At 41.7% G+C, this 15,738-nt stretch overlaps 1 protein-coding gene across 1 annotated transcript in view; it reads right to left on the bottom strand.

The window, feature by feature from the left end:
• LOC142376708 (glutamate receptor-interacting protein 2-like) overlaps positions 1 to 15,537 on the bottom strand; it is a 402,317-nt gene extending 386,780 nt beyond the window's left edge. The window contains exon 1 of the mRNA XM_075460179.1: positions 15,461 to 15,537. Coding sequence (XP_075316294.1) covers positions 15,461 to 15,515 — 55 coding nt within the window. The 5' untranslated portion in view covers positions 15,516 to 15,537. The remainder of the gene's footprint in view (positions 1 to 15,460) is intronic.
• Between the last annotated feature and the right edge of the window lie 201 nt (positions 15,538 to 15,738).

The raw sequence follows: 15,738 nt of genomic DNA on the forward strand, positions 1-15,738 counted from the left end.
TACCATCGCAGGTCCAAATTGCCACTTCATCCCGCATCGAGCAATGTGAAAGCGTGGCGTATTAGGTGATCCGTGCCGCCTGAAGCCGAGTTCCGGGGGCGTTGCCTAGTGGCAGAGCGTCACACACGAAATACATAAAATGCTGGGCGTGTACAATGACGTAGTGAACCCATGCGGACCCATGCGTCGGAGGTAGGCCTAAATACACCTGTCTGCATCAAATTTTTCAAACCAACGATGGCGGAAACCTTGAGGACTTGTTTTTGTTGCTGGTAGTTTGTTCGGTCACGCAAGTGTATATGCAGTTCATGGAGATGTTATTTTACGGGGTGTGGATGGTCACAACGTGGGATGCCGCCGAAGAACATATGCCTCCTTGTCTCCCCAGTTGGCCATCTTGCAAAATGTCTCGAACTTGCAGAGTAGAACTTGAAGTGAAACTTGTTCTCACCTGTTGCTGTTGTTCTGATCAGCTGTCCATCCTGTCTTTTAAACTCCTCACGCCACGCCCACGTCCACGTCAATTACTTTCACATCAAATTCGGCTCGGCAAAAAGACTAGGGTCCGACGTGGGTCGAATGGCGAATCGAGTTGACACCCCAGCCCGGATCGTCAGTGTGAAAGGAACAGCGGACACACTAAATTCGCGAATTAAACGTGGGTTCTTCCTCAGTGTGAAAGGGGCTAATGACTCACTCTTGACACGTGTCAAGATGCTTGTCTCGGTCACGTGATACATTAACGCTAATATTAAACCCACAAGCTAGCAAAATTAGTAAAAAACAGTCTTTGGAAAGTTTCTTTGCAAAGGGGAAAAGGCCCAGTGGGGAGACATAAGAAGAGCCTATGACCACTAAGAAAAAAAAGGCTGCATTTAACAGACAGTACCAGATACCTACTTAAAATATGGATTTATGGCGACAGGTGATTCCCACGCACCAAGCCCACGGCGACCGGCTCTCCAATGAGGCAACGAAGCCTTCAAAACAAAAAGTTACATAGAAGTACACAGTGCATTCACATTTATTATCATATTTACAAAATACCACAGTTTTTGTGTTGGTCGTATCATTTTACTTTGTTGTATTTATCCGACACACCTTATTGTTTGACATTAAACTGGTCCGTGGCGCTAAAACGGTTGGGGAACGCTGCTCTATAGCCTTTCACCTACTTATTTATCCATCCATTTTCTATACCCGCTGAATTCATCGGTCGGGTCGCCGCGGGGGGCTGGAGCCTATCCCAGCAGTCATCGGCCGAGAGGCGGGGTACACCCTGGACAGGCTGCCACAGAGACAAACGCACACGATCACACTCACTCCTAGGACCATTTTTAGAGACACCAATTAACTTAACATGCATGTTTTTGGAAAGTGAGAGGAAGCCGGAGTACCCAGAGAGAACCCACACATGCACGGGGAGAACATGCCAACTCCACACAGAAAGGCCCCAGCCGAGAGTTGAACCTGGAACCCTCTCGCTGTGAGGCGACAGTGCTAACCCCTACTTATATATATCAAATCAAATTAAACTTTCAGTTCAATGTCAATTATCCGAGCTGAATGCACCACTGGATGATGTCACTGACCCAGACACGACGGTGTGTGCGTTTCAGACGAATCTCGGACTGCCACAGCAGGTACAAGGACGCGATGGTACTTATATCAGCCATGGCTCGTTTTTTACTCGCGCGAATAAGAAGAGTAAATTCAATTTAAACCCGCGGCAATACTCGCGCGAGTAAGGCGGTGAGAATACATGAAGACATGAAGACATGATTTTATCCGCCAACTTTCACAAATTCACAGCAATGATTGCCAATCGTTGCAGTGCAGCAAGAAACTCCGGGCACAGTTCAAACATAGCGCGCTGCGGGCTGGCAGTGGCACAGCTCAGCTGGAGGTCTAGGGGGTGTGCCCCGTGACGTTTTTTTTTTTAGAAACCAATCAGAGGTGCCTTATTGTCACGTCACGGATATTCATGAGGAAAACCGGAAAAGCCAGTCGTTTGCCACACAGGCCAATTCTAGCTCACACAAAACAGCTTGAAACAAGGAGACAAGGACGATATTTTTGACAGAAACGATGCACAATGCATTCAATCATAGTGGTGACCACAGTAATATGTATATTTGTAAATTAAATAACGATGGAAGTGGATCTTTAAACGTTTGTGTGTGAACTCAGAAGTGGAAACCACGACATATTTTTATAAAATAAAAATAAGTTGCATACTGTCAATGAAACTCACATTTTAAATGACATTAGAGGTACTATTAGGAATTCCCTATAATCCAGCCAAACACATTTATTTTCTATAAGCAAACTTAATGAAGGATCCAAAAAAAATCTCTTCTCCTTTCATAACCCTGTGGAGCAACCCGTTCCTCTTTAGGACCCTGGGGAGAGGCGGTGGTCCCTTTGGTGCGTTCATTTACATTAGCCACATTCGGACAGAGCAGTTCTAAGAACGGTCCACCTCGAATTTCGTTCTGATAACTGTCCTTCTCCAGGGGAACCGTTTCAGTTTGAATTCCCACATGAGTCGGGACCTTGATAGGGACTGATGCGACGTGCTACTTTATTACATTCAACAACAAAACGGAACAAAACAAAACCCGCGAAAAGTAAAGACAGAAGAAAAAAAAGGTTGTGTCCGTGTCGTATGAGGAAACATTTCAGCCGTTATTCTACTGTTTGGGTTGAGCAGATCAGGAATATGAAGAAGAGGCGTAAATCTGACAAGGGGCGTAGCTACCAACCATAGGTGGCGCTGTACCCATTCCAACTATTGCTAATAGAGCCACTTCCTGTTGACCTCTTCACCACCAACAACAACAACAAACTCAGGCATTGGAGAAAGATGGAGAACACAGAGCAAGATGAAGCTACGTCCCTCTACATTTGGTCTGTGATGAGCTGCTTGTTGCACAAACTCGATGCCCAACGGAGCATTCTCCATCATGTTGTTTGTTTCTTTCTGACGGCGACAACAACAGGAATATCGTCTCCTTTGACTTCAGGGTCACGACCCCGGGAAAAAATCTCGAGCATGCGCAGAAGTTCAATTCATCATGTGTTTCACCGTCTGCAAGCAGGTTTAGTGTGACTTTCAACCGAGTTATCTCGGGGTCTTAACCCGATCCGATCCAATTTTTTGTCAGATTAAGGTGTCTACATGCACTTAATAACTCAGTCTTATTGTAATTTCGCACCTTAATCCGATTTTTGAGTGTCGCTGATCCTTTTGGTCTTTTGTCCTTTTTATCCAAAAAAAGATCACGAATACTGATTGGTCTGACCACAACACAAGTCATGGGTAGCTATCTTAGGCCCATGCTCTGGCTCCTAATGCACAGAAATATTTGAATCCTTCAATTTTCCTTCAAGGAACATGAAGGGCAGAGCTACCGATCACCAAACACCGCCGTCAGATGTATTGCTATGGAACGCAGGAAAGACCCAGCCTCGGAGAAGGAGCTAAATGGTTCCAGGAACTGAGGGCCGTGGTCCCTAGTTCCTGTATGTCTGAATGCGGGGAAAAACGGCCCCGTTCCTGAAAAGGTTATAGGAACTGCCAAAGGTTCCTACAGTGGGAATGCACCTCATGAAACTCGGAACTTGGAGCTCGGAACAATGTGAGCCCAATGAAAAATTAAACTTACAGTGGTCAATGGAGGATGTTTAGAACAAGCTAGGTGGGAATTCCATTAGACTAAACAAAATGTCAATGTGAGCAGTGATGGAAATTTATTTGCCGCTAGAAGAATCAGAGACAAGTGACTTTAGCAGCAAAATGTACTAAACTTCATGGTATATGGTTAAGAAATGTACCACACTGGATCGTTCTGATGCTGATATAGAGGAGTTAAGTGGGAGCAAATACACAGTGTCGGCCAAAAGGATCAGTATGTTTGTCAGGGAGCCTGGAACCATGCCATTCAATAAACAACAGCGAAATGAAGAAACATATAAATGAATAATAAAAAGAGAACGGCACCCCAAAGAAAAGTCAAAGGGACACAGTTTTAAGAGAATCCCTAATGAGTATTGATTCAGTACCAGACGGCAACAAAGCATCTGCTGACTGTGATGCAAAAGGAAAAAAAAACTAAAATTAAAGGCTGACCTTCGTATTTCAGTCGCTTTAATCAGCACACGTCGAGCTTCTGGTTATGTTTCTGACTGTAATTACGGCACGCTGTGCACGTGCCGCCAGAAGAGCTCAAAATCCTCGCTAATGAAGAGCATCCTCTCCAGAAGTCAATGAGAGAGGCAGCAATTAGTCTCACACGAGAACCTGGAGCTGCTCTGACATTTTTGCTTGATAAATTATGTAAATGATTCAGCACTTATTGATGTTGATTAACGACGTTCGATAAGGTATAAGACGAATTGACCAATTTGGCAAAACAGATGAAAAATTGAGTCTAATGAATCATGTTACATTTTCATTAGCTGTTCGTGCTTCTGTTTCGGCGAGAGAATCATTTCTTCATTCTCGATTCGTTCGTAGAGAGTCATTAAACTGCTCGTGGAGCGACACAGCTGCCATCCGAGGTTAAATCCGAGGTCAAATCTCAACAGTCGTAGTCGATAAAGAACTTGTTTCTGATTGGTGTAGTTTTGGTTTTCCTTCCTGTATTGAATAGGCTGGTAATTCAGCTGTTTTTCCTCACTAATTGTCTCATTAATGACCGTATATACACTTACTAATGGCGTGCTGATCTGAAATAACGCCTGTAGCAATCTGCTCCTTGTCGCACTCTTCTGCCCTCTTCATCTACTCCGGATTACTCGTGGATAACACAGTTATCTTTTTGTTAAAAGTTTGTCTTTTTTTTTTGGGCCTCTGGAGCTCAGTCGCACACTAAAGTTTTTCGCACACACACAGCTGGAGGCTTGCTCTCCACCAGCCGGCACATTATTTGATCTTCTGGTTTCCTGATTAATGGGACATCCTCTTTCAGCTGATAAGGGATAGAAACCAGCCTTCTATCTTTCCCCTTCAAACTCTCTCCTCTGTTTTTATCCGTTTTACTCTTGTGACTCCCTGTCAGGTCTTTTCCGCCTCCCTTTTCATTTGCCTTTTTGTCGCTCTCGTTCTCTCTCAGTCCCCGCCATCTCGCATGCAGATCACGCAGGCCATTATTATTTTTGAACCCTCAGATTTCTCCCCATCGTCTCCATGATGGATGAGTGGAGCACTCGCAGTCCTTTCTTCTGTCTGGCGCACACAAACGCACTCATTCACGCTGGCTTGCTTATCCATAATCTGTCCTTCAACAGGGGAATGAGATGTTTTGATCAAACAATTGTAACATGATGGTGGGCGAAGCTACTTAGAAATGCATTACACAGTGGCCAGTTCCATCCAACTGCAAGCATGCACACATGCCCTCGCTCTCCTGCAACAAACAATACGACCTGCTCATGTTGTAGAAGTGAACGAGGGATTTCAAGGTTTCCATCGATGACTGTACGGTTTCTCCCCCACCTGCCCACTGCTTTCACCCACTGCGCAGCTTATTACCATCCAGGACATTTGTTCCTCCCTCAGATATAGAATAGAATAGAAAATAGAATAGAAAAATACTTTATTCATCCCCCAAAGGGGGAAATTCAAATTAGTCAAGTAGCTCAAAAAAATTATTAATATTTACAATGATTGTATATGAACAACAACAATAATAATACCAATTCTAATAAAAATACTACTACTAACTAATAATAACAAATGACTAAATGAATTTAAAAAAATAAATAAATGAAAAAGCTGTGACTTGTGCACAAATTTCTCCTCAAGTGCTTCTTTTATCGAGCCACAAAGAAGAACCATGTGTGGAGAACTGAACGAACTAAATAAATAAGTTTATCTGATGCTAAATGCTAAATAAATACATTTTTCTGCTTTAATTTTAAACAGCATTGATTTAATCCTGTGTTAATATTGTTATTTATTTACTTATTCTCACTTTCATTTGTTATTCTAATTGGAATATATTTAATTTATTTCTTTGGTTATTTATTACACCTGTATTTATTTTTGTATTACTTTCCTTTACATCGTGTTGATCTATTATATTATATTATATGATATATCCATTAAAATTTTTAATTGTTTTTGTATTTATTCTATTTATGGAAGTATTTATTTTTCTGTTACATCTACAGGAAATACAAGAAATTACTCCTTTTTATTTTAACCCATCCAGGTCGGCACCTGTTGAACACACACATGCACAGGCAGGGGCGCCGCCGGGGATATTTTTGGCCCCATGAAAATTTGTGATGCTATTTTACATAAAACTATGCATTTTGGTGGTATTTTTGACTATCATTCCCATTTTTGAAAAGAAAAACATGGCAGTCGACAGGTAGGTAAGCACCGAGCACTCTGAATACGATGGAATTCATTTAGACTCATTGATTTGCTGCAACTGGCGGCCTGTCCAGGGTGTACCCCGCCTCTCACCCAATGACCGCTGGGATAGGCTCCAGCCTCCCCGTGACCCGACCGACGGATTCAGCGGTATGGATGGATGGATGGATGGATGGATGGATGGATGGATGGATGGATGATTTGCTGCAACACTTCTACACTCTAAATTAGGCTACCTGAAAAATACAAAACCTAAATATTAGGGCTGGGTGAGTTAACTTGTTAATTATTTAATAGTAATAGTAATAAATATTTTATCGCGCATTAACGCAGGTTTTATTATTGTAAAAGTCTGTTGAATGCATCACATTCACACAGTTACACCAAACACCACGAAGCATGGAGTAATAAAATAAAGATAAACTAGCAGGTAACATCTCCGTTACAGGTGCTCCTCAGTCTCTGTGTGAAGCTCACGGAGCTAACCGGCGCTACTTCCTGTTTTACTTGTTTCAACATAAAAGCAAGTATTTCAAAATAAATTTAAAAAAAACTCCTGCATTTACAGCCAAGTTGAATTGTCTTCTCAGCGTAGTAGTTCCAGTCTAAAATATCACTTAAAGGCAAAACACACAACTGATAGCAGCAAGTCATTCAAGGAAACAGACAGTGGAGCGGGGCTTCTACATAAAAACTACAGAAAGATGCTGATGTTAAAAGTGTGTTTGCACAACAAATTATTAAGTTATGGCACTTTCATTCATATGGCAGCACATTTAAAATAAAACTAAATGCTAAAAGCTATACACTACTTTTGAATTCATTTTTGGATTTCGCGTACAAATGCGATTAATCGTGATTAATCAGGGAAATCATGTGATTAATTAGATTAAAAAAAAATATCAATAGCAATTATCATCTGTTGAGAACACCAATAAAATCTCAGCCAAAAAAACCCCTTCCTTTCCTATTATGATTTCTCATCATTTTAACATCATCATCTATAGAATGACACAACAAGCAGAAGAATAACATCAGCAGCAGATGTTAGTCGGCTCATACAGAAGAACACAACAGGACTTTGCAGGGTATAGCCCATCGTATGACAGTGAACTGAATATAATAAGGTCACCAGTAGCCCACAGTGTGCATTGTTTTCTGTTCTTATCTGACATTTGAGACTGTAATAAAGTTTATCATTATTATTAATTCAACACACAGCTGCTCACCTCCCTCCTCATGTGGGGGCACTGGGGCTGTTTCAGGGGCAGGTGGAGCTGGCGGCCTGACTGACAGCTGCTGCACTTGACCTATCTATTCGGAGCGAGGCATCATTTTGACAGACGGGATGTCAACTGACTGAATATGAACTGCTTGCTAAACGTTTGACTGCATTAATTGTTCAACTATAAACAACCGTGAAATGTAAAAATACAAAGTTTTCTTCACAAAATATGAGCTAACATAGGGAGAAAAGTGAGCAAGCTTATAGACCATGGACCAACTTTCCACCACATGAACCAAGTATTGGGTGACATACTGTCGACCCTTTGATTCCTTCTCCTCTCTTTCTTTCCTTTCTTTTCATTTTTTGGCAACCTGCCTTCTTACCCGCTGCGGCGCTGCAGCTGATCCAGTCGGACTGAACCATTTTACGTTAATAGAGAGGTGGGGCCTTAATGTTTCCAAAACAAATAAAGTTATTGCTAGCTTGTTAGTTAATAACTTAGTGTCACTTTATTTTTTGTCATTACTATCATTTTATTTGGGGCCTCTCTGGGCCCCTCTTAATCACGGGTCCCTAGAATCCTTCTCCTTTTTGGCACCCCAATGCACAGGGTCACACAGGGGGTACAGTGCCTTGCTCAAGGGCACCTCTGCCGTGGCAAGGAGGTGGACTAACACTGTTAGTTCACCAATCATTGAGTGGTGAGAGTGGGAATTGACCCACCAACCTTCCGGTTATTGGACAACCCACTGTAACCACTGAGCCACGAGTGATATTAGGTTCCACCTCTGTAGGGGGAGCCAAAGAGAAGAATAGTTGCCAAATTCCCTTGTCTGAAACGCTTTTACCATCAAGCTACTTGGTTATGGTGTGGAAATATTCATCCATGTGTGTCTGCTGGATGTCTGGCTGCTGTTCAGATGTACGTTTTACTAACAGCAGCTTCCACTGCATCTGAACACGACCTAATTGGTCAACTGATGTTTTAAACACTGACTCTTCATTAAGGATTAATTATATGAGTCCTTGCATGTTCACAGGTTTTTGGATTAATTGTGTGGCTCAAAACTGCTTATTCATCACATTCAAATAAGAGGGATTATAGTAATAAACAGATAAAGATATTTAAATCATCAAGTTCTCTGAAATACAAGGAAAACATTTTGTTATTTTTTTTGTTGTTTTTTTAGCATGAGGACATATACAGTCTATCATCATCCATCAGGCATTAAAAGCTCATTATAGCCCTAATAAGTCAGGTCAGGATCCAGTCCTCAGTCTCTGATCTCAAATCTTTATTTGTCATTAGTGGAAGAATTATTCAGAGGCTTTAATGAAGCAAAAGTACAAAAACAACACTGTACAGGTAGTTATTCAAACATAATGCAACGAAACCTGTGGTTATAACACTGTAACATCATTACATTATGCAACAAAACCTGTGGTTATAACACTGTAACGTCATTACATTAGGCAACGAAACCTGTGGTTATAACACTGTAACGTCATTACATTAGGCAACGAAACCTGTGGTTATAACACTGTAACGTCATTACATTAGGCAACGAAACCTGTGGTTATAACACTGTAACGTCATTACATTAGGCAACGAAACCTGTGGTTATAACACTGTAACGTCACTACATTACGCAACGAAACCTGTGGTTATAACACTGTAACGTCATTACATTAGGCAACTAAACCTGTGGTTATAACATTGTAACATCATTACATTAGGCAACGAAACCTGTGGTTATAACACTGTAACCTCATTACATTAGGCAACGAAACCTGTGGTTATAACACTGTAACGTCATTACATTAGGCAACGAAACCTGTGGTTATAACACTGTAACGTCACTACATTAGGCAACGAAACCTGTGGTTATAACACTGTAACATCATTACATTAGGCAACTAAACCTGTGGTTATAACACTGTAACGTCATTACATTACGCAACGAAACCTGTGGTTATAACACTGTAACGTCATTACATTAGGCAACTTAACCTGTGGTTATAACACTGTAACGTCATTACATTAGGCAACGAAACCTGTGGTTATAACACTGTAACGTCATTACATTACGCAACTAAACCTGTGGTTATAACACTGTAACGTCATTACATTAGGCAACGAAACCTGTGGTTATAACACTGTAACGTCATTACATTAGGCAACTAAACCTGTGGTTATAACATTGTAACGTCACTACATTAGGCAACAAAACCTGTGGTTATAACACTGTAACGTCATTACATTAGGCAACGAAACCTGTGGTTATAACACTGTAACGTCATTACATTAGGCAACGAAACCTGTGGTTATAACACTGTAACGTCATTACATTAGGCAACGAAACCTGTGGTTATAACACTGTAACGTCATTACATTACGCAACGAAACCTGTGGTTATAACACTGTAACGTCATTACATTAGGCAACTAAACCTGTGGTTATAACATTGTAACGTCACTACATTAGGCAACAAAACCTGTGGTTATAACACTGTAACGTCATTACATTAGGCAACGAAACCTGTGGTTATAACACTGTAACGTCATTACATTAGGCAACGAAACCTGTGGTTATAACACTGTAACGTCATTACATTACGCAACGAAACCTGTGGTTATAACACTGTAACGTCATTACATTAGGCAACTAAACCTGTGGTTATAACACTGTAACGTCATTACATTACGCAACTAAACCTGTGGTTATAACACTGTAACGTCACTACATTAGGCAACGAAACCTGTGGTTATAACATTGTAACGTCATTACATTAGGCAACGAAACCTGTGGTTATAACACTGTAACATCATTACATTAGGCAACGAAACCTGTGGTTATAACACTGTAACATCATTACATTAGGTAACGAAACCTGTGGTTATAACACGGTAACATCATTACATTATGCATTTATTGATGTTAATGTGAGACGTTAATTATTTCGCTGCTGTAATTTGTGACAATGGAGCTCCACATATCAGACAGCAACCACCGCAGTGCTTGTTTCTACCAACACAAAAGCAACGTCACAACGCTTATAAAAGAAATTCACACATTTGTGCAGCTATGGAAATACATTTACACTTAACTGAAAGTAATACAATTATTTAATTGCATTCTGACAATTTTTCTTCCCAAAATCCCGAAGAAATCTCAGTTTAAGGACTTTTTTTTCCATCTTATCATGGTGGAGCGTGACCTTTTACGGTTTCACAGTTTTATGCTTTGCTGCTTCGGTCAACCACCAGTTATTACCTGCATGATTAAATTTGTTATGGGAGGAGGGCAGTTACTGTGCTTTGCATCTTCTTTATGCACTCTAAATGAAGTTGAAACTAAACAACATGTTTGCCAGCGGATTCATCCTGATCATACCAAAAGATTAGAGCACCTTTTCTTCTGCAGCTCACTTATCTTTACCGTAAATTTACTTAACTAGTGGAAGAATATTTAATATCCAACACCTCTTACAGCCTCTGTCTAGTATTGTTATTTCCAACTTTGTTGATGTTTATAAAGCATAATTAGCTTGATGCAGTTTTGATTTATTTAGTTAAGGAAGGTTTACAGATTATTTAGATTAAATTGTATGTTTTCTTCCACTCAGATGGAAATCTTGGTGGTTCAGTGCCTTGCTCAAGAGCATCTATGTATCTTAATAAAGGAGAGGAAGTTTTATAAGGTATATTAGTATGAAGTGTCCCCTATAAATAATAAATAATAAAATTGTCGACTGGTCCATAAGGTTGTTTTCATTGGACAGCAAACACAAACTGAGCAAACTGCGTTCTCACACCTTTCCTTACACAATTCTCCTATTCACACACACAAATACGCACACACTGGCATCCATCCTGAACGTCTATTCTCACTTAACCGCCCACTAAACTGCTCTCGCACTCACACAGATGGATTAAGTAAAACAATCAGAGGATTTCCAGTCACCAGATGAATATGCATGCAGGGTTAGAGGGTTCCCTGCATTAGGTTGACTGTTCCAGTAAAGGTATCAGCTCCTGTCGCTCACGCAGGCGAAACATTCGGTGTGATTGTTTAAAAATCTCATTCTAAAATCATAGACTGCCACATGAGACTCTTTTAATGTGTGGATGCTTTTCACCAGATTGTGAAACGCAGATTTGCTGTCATTGGGCCAAGATACCGCGAATGAGGTCAGCTCCTGATGGGCAATAAAGCCCAGCTTGTGGAGTGCATTTCAATTCATTAGGAATGTGTTTGACGCTTCCATCTGTTTGTGTACCTGGTGCTTTGCAAAGGGAGAGCTGATGCGACCCGGCTCCCAGGCTGCAACATCACATGGAGAGTGAGACAATTCATAAAAATAAGGGTTTTTACTTTAAAGGGATAGTTCACCTCTTTTGACATGAAGCTGTATGACATCCCATATCAGCAACATCATTTATGAACATTTTCTTACCCCCCGCTGCGTCCTGTGAGCCGAGTTCCAGCCTCGTTTTGGCGTTGATTAAAGCTGCAGTCTGCAACTCTTTTTCAAGCATAATGCCTGGAACTGTCCGGGGATTCTGAAAGTAGTACATTAAATACCCCAATACAAAAAAAAAAGAGTTCTCTAGGTCCCCTATATGTCCCGCTAGGTCCCTCCAAAGCCAGCAGGTTTGTTTACAAAATTGCAGACCGGACCGGTAAAAGGTAACCAATCAGGTTACGAGCTGGGCTCTGCTGCCTGTCAATCACCGATTGTGCACGCGCGATACAAGGTAGGCTCGTCCCCACGCTTATTTATCTGGACTATTGAACTTCATTACGGGCTAGTCTACTTACTGTGTCTTCCATGATCGCAGGGGACTGCTCGGTCTACACAGCACGCAGTGATACGAAGGGAGAGAAAATAGGGCCAAGCGTTTGTGAGGTCTGACTTTTCCTGGTGAATGATTTTGTGATGCAAATGTATTACTCTTTTGAACGCATATTGTTTTGAGAAGCAAAACGCTTTATTTTTTAAGCCCCAGCCAACTAGCCGGACTACTTTCATAAACGCCAAAATGAGGCTGGAACTCGGCTCACAGGACGCAGCAGGGGGTAAGAAAATGTTCATAAATAATATTGCTAATATAGGATGTCATACAGATTCATGTCAAAAGAGGCGAACTATCCCTTTAAAGCCCTGCCCAAGCCTATTTCAGTTGGTTCCCCTTGGATGGAACTGCCAAAATCATGAGAAATCTACTCAAATTTCAAAGCACATTCGCTGACACCAGTGTCCATATCAACTGGTGTCTTGTAAACTTGGATGTGGGCTCCCTTTTGTTCCGTTCTCTGCCAACATGATCCCACACTGCTTCAGTAATGTTGAGCTCCGGGCTCTGGGGAGGATTCATCCCTCCATCAGACCTGCTGCCACTGATTTTCAGCCCACTTCTTGTGTCCTTTGGCACAGCTCAGCCTTTTCTCCCTGTTTCCCTTCCTTAAGAACGGCTTCCTGACAGCCACCCTTCCATGGAGCCCATTTCTGATGAGGCTTGGGCCAACAGCAGATGGATCAGCTGAAGGTCCAGATGCATCTCTCAGCTCCTGTATCAGGGCTTTGCTGGATGTTTTCCTCTTTCTTAAGGACATCACTTTCAGATCCTGTTCAGCTGCTGTAGATAGTTCTTTAGGCCTGACACTTCTTCTTTTGTCCTCCACTTGTCCAGTTTCCTCAAATGTTTTAAGGACACACTGCACACCATGCTGAGATATGCCAAGTTTTCAGCTAACAGCTCTTTGGGAATCACCTTGTTGCTGCAGAAATCCTGTTTTCTGTCTGTCACACTGTGTTATCTTTGCTGTTTTTCATAGATGCAGCTAAAGAAATGGGAACAAATCTTAAGTCCAGTCTAAAACCCACAAAGAGCTTCTAGATTATTCATTTCTGGTGGCATAAAACAGTTTAATCATTTAATTTATATTAATTGTTCCATAATTATTAATTAGATTATATCTTATATTCCTTTTTTAAGCTTTAAATTGAATCTTATTTACTTTTTAATTTAATACGATTCTTATTATTGTCTGTGTTTTTCCTACTTTCCTACTTTTAGACGTGATAACGTTAATTTTTTTGGGTATTAGGATTTTTTTTAAACTGAATTTCATGTATTAATTTGACTCTTTTGGTAACTGAAAGCAGTTTTAACGTAAATGTAGAAAAGAGTTGAAACTATGAAGCTGTTTTTTATAGATGCAGCTAAAGAAATGGGAAGAAATGATGCGTCTCTGTGACAGGCTGCTGGGAACAAAGTGCCTAAAGATCCAGTTTAAAATGGCTTCTTTGCTAAGTTGTCTGTTCTGTGTGGACACAACACTGCTTCATCCCTTCAACTAAGCGGCAAAATGAATCCGGAGGTTTTCTTTATTAATTTATTCATTATCAAAGCTAAATTTCACATGCACAAATGCAAATTTTTGAAAAGAAAACCAAATTTCTATGTCTTTTTGATTGATTTAAAGCAATACTTGCTTACATTTAAACCTTCAACTAATCATAAAGCAAAAACAACAATATGGGCTTGTTCCCAACTTGGGATTATGGACAAACTGTTATCCTAAATCTTTGTTTTATTTGTTTTTTTTTTACACGAGACTCCTTGGTACATATGTCAGTTTGTTCAATAGTTTGACTTTTGTGACTGTCATTCTCTTATTATTATTCTTACCCTTATGCTCCCCTTGCCTGGATTTTTTTGACGTTATGTACACATTTATATGTAGTTATTCTGCTTTGTTGCAAATAAAGTTCTTAAAAAAAACGAAAAAAAAAACACTGGTTCATCCCTTGAGTTAGGAGTCTTTTTTCTGCCTGAATGGTTCATAGTTCAGAGTTAAGTGGCTTAACAAAGAAAGAAAACATTTCTCTGAAAGGTGACTGGACAGAAAATGAGTAAAAAAGCATAAAAATGTCCAAAGAAAAAACTTTATTGACCTTCAGAAAGCTGAAGAACGTATTGCTAAAGACCACTTTAAAAGATTTAAATGAAGTCTGGCTGCTTGGAAGCAAAAGTAGAAAGAAACGCGGGCTGGAGTGAGACGTCTGCTCTGTACTGTAGATCAGTTTCATATTTGCATAAAAGTTTCGGGTGAATCTCGAACAGTTTAACTGTGATGTTTTTCACCTTAAAAACAAAGTGAATGAGCTTCCGGGGCAGAAAAACTCTCCTCCTCGCGCCTGTGTCAACACCATTCCGCGTCTCTGTCACATGCGACACGGAGGCTGCTCTCTCATCTGCGCGCATTCACAAATGATCACTATCTCGCACGCGCGTGCACAATGTAGCTGACCAACACCATCACTGTCTGCCGCCCCCTGTGTTCATGCTGCAGGACCAACACGCACTCTCTGTAACGCTGACACACGCGCCTACGCGCGCGCAGAGGCACCCTGACCTGCCAGCATTATAGCCTCGCGCAATCTGCGCTGAAGCGGTGGAACAAACCCGCGGTGACACGTGTGCGCACAGCGCGCGGCTACAAACAGACCGAGCGTGTCCGTGTCACAGACACACGCGCGTACGCTCACACGCGCACACAATTAGCGGAAGCTGCAGGTGCTTCTCAATCAGCCACAGAACACACACACACGCAAGCGAGGAGCGCGCGCGCGCACACACACACTTCCAGCGATCCAGAAAACTCTGAGCACGCGAGGCAGAAAGGCTCAAAGTGCCCCTGAAACCAGCTGCTCACATCCCAGCTCAGAGTAAAACAGCAAGACCCCCGTGTTAACCCACACACGCACACACACGCGCGCGCGCAGTCGCGTTCACGTGCTTGCGCAAACACAAGCGCCACATATAATTTGTTTTCCTACCTTCCTCGTGCATGCGTTGCAGGCAAAAAGTGAGGTTCCGCCGCCAGCCCGGCATGTTGCTGAGGAAGAGGAGGAGAGGTCCGGGTGATGAAGGTGGGGTGAAGATGAGGAGGAGGGACGGTGATGAGGGGCAGTAGATCCTGTCCGGTGGAGGTGGCGGCGGGCTGCGGGCTGCAGCTCCTGGAGGTTCAGTCCAACGTTTCCCCCTGTTTCTTCTTCTTCTTCTTCTTTCTCTCTCCCTCTCCTACTTTCTCCTCCTGGGTTTCCACTCCCGGCTG

This window comes from Odontesthes bonariensis, chromosome 3 (assembly GCF_027942865.1).
Source record: "Odontesthes bonariensis isolate fOdoBon6 chromosome 3, fOdoBon6.hap1, whole genome shotgun sequence".
NCBI classification, from domain to species: domain Eukaryota; kingdom Metazoa; phylum Chordata; class Actinopteri; order Atheriniformes; family Atherinopsidae; genus Odontesthes; species Odontesthes bonariensis.